This window comes from Eimeria mitis, genomic scaffold (assembly GCF_000499745.2).
Source record: "Eimeria mitis Houghton genomic scaffold, Emh_scaff4484, whole genome shotgun sequence".
Lineage (NCBI taxonomy): Eukaryota > Apicomplexa > Conoidasida > Eucoccidiorida > Eimeriidae > Eimeria > Eimeria mitis.
In genome coordinates this window covers 3,668-4,848 of record NW_013572801.1, presented here as the reverse complement: position 1 = coordinate 4,848, position 1,181 = coordinate 3,668, and the positions used below count along the sequence as shown (strand labels likewise).

Here is a 1,181-nt window from a genome sequence, read left to right as displayed (position 1 = left end):
CAGCAGCAGCAGCAGCAGCAGCAGCAGCAGCAATCCCAGCAGCGCAGCGAGGAGCTGCAGCAGCAGCTGCAGCAGCAGCAGCAGCAGCAGCAAAGACTCGAAGCGGAGCTGTCAGAGGCTGTGAAGCAGCGAAATGAGGTGCAGCAGCAGCTGCAGCAGCAGCAGAAACAGCAGCAGCAGTTGCTGCTGCAGCAGCAACAACAGCAGCAGAAGCAGCTGCTGCTGCTGAGAGAAGAAGCAGAGAGAAGTGAGCAGCAGCGCCAGCTGCTGCAGCAGCAACTTGAATGCCAGTCGCTGCAGCAGCAGCAAATAAAGGCAGAGCAGCAGCAGATGCAGCAGCAACAGCAGCAGCTGCAGCAGCTGCAGCAGCAGCAGCAGCAGCTGCAAGCGCAGCTCTTGTCTTCAACGCAGCAGTGCGAGCAGCTGCAGCAGCAGCTGCAGGAGCAGCAGCAGCAACAGCAGCAGCTGCTGCAGCAGCAGGAGACAGAGCAGCAGAAACACAAACAAGAGGAAGTGCTGCTGCAGCAGCAGCTGCATCGCCTGCAAATGCAGCTTCAGAAGCAGCAGCAGCAGCAGCAGCAACAGCAGCAGCAGCAGCAACAGCAGCAGCAGCAGCAACAGCAGCAGCNCAGCAGCAGCAGCAGCAACAGCAGCAGCAGCAGCAGCGCTTGCAGGATGAGCTGCAGAGCAGCAGACACCAATGCCGGGATTTGCAGCAGCAATTAAACACAAAAGAGCAGCAGCTGCTGCTGCTGCAGCAGCAGCAACAGCAGCAGCAACAACGACAGCAGCAACAGCAGCAGCAGCAACAGCAGCAGCAGCAGCAACAACAAAAACAGCAGCAGCAGCTACAAGACAAACTGCTGAGGTGTATTGCTGAGAAGGAGGAATTGCGAGGCGCGCTGCAGCAGCTGCAGCAGCAGCAACAGCAGCTGCAGCTGCAGCAGCAGCAGCAACAGCAACAGCAGCAGCAGCAGGAGAAACAACAGCAGCAACAGACGGAATCATTGCAGCAGCAGAATGAACTGCTGCAGCAGCAGAATGAACAGCTGCAGCAAACGCTAGCAGCAATGGGGCAGCAGCTGCAAGTGCAGCAGCAGCAGCAGCAGCAGCAACAGCAACAGCAACAGCAGCAGCAGCAGCAGCAGCATTCAGAAGAGTATAATCTGCTGCTGCAGGAG

At 58.1% G+C, this 1,181-nt stretch overlaps 1 protein-coding gene across 1 annotated transcript in view; it reads left to right on the top strand.

Moving 5' to 3' along the window:
• Positions 1-284: 284 nt before the first annotated feature.
• Positions 285-1,181, top strand: part of EMH_0075490 (uncharacterized protein) — a gene marked incomplete at both ends in the record, with an annotated part of 1,008 nt that continues 111 nt past the window's right edge. Inside the window, 2 exon segments of the mRNA XM_013499602.1 lie at positions 285-628; positions 632-1,181. Coding sequence (XP_013355056.1) covers positions 285-628; positions 632-1,181 — 894 coding nt within the window.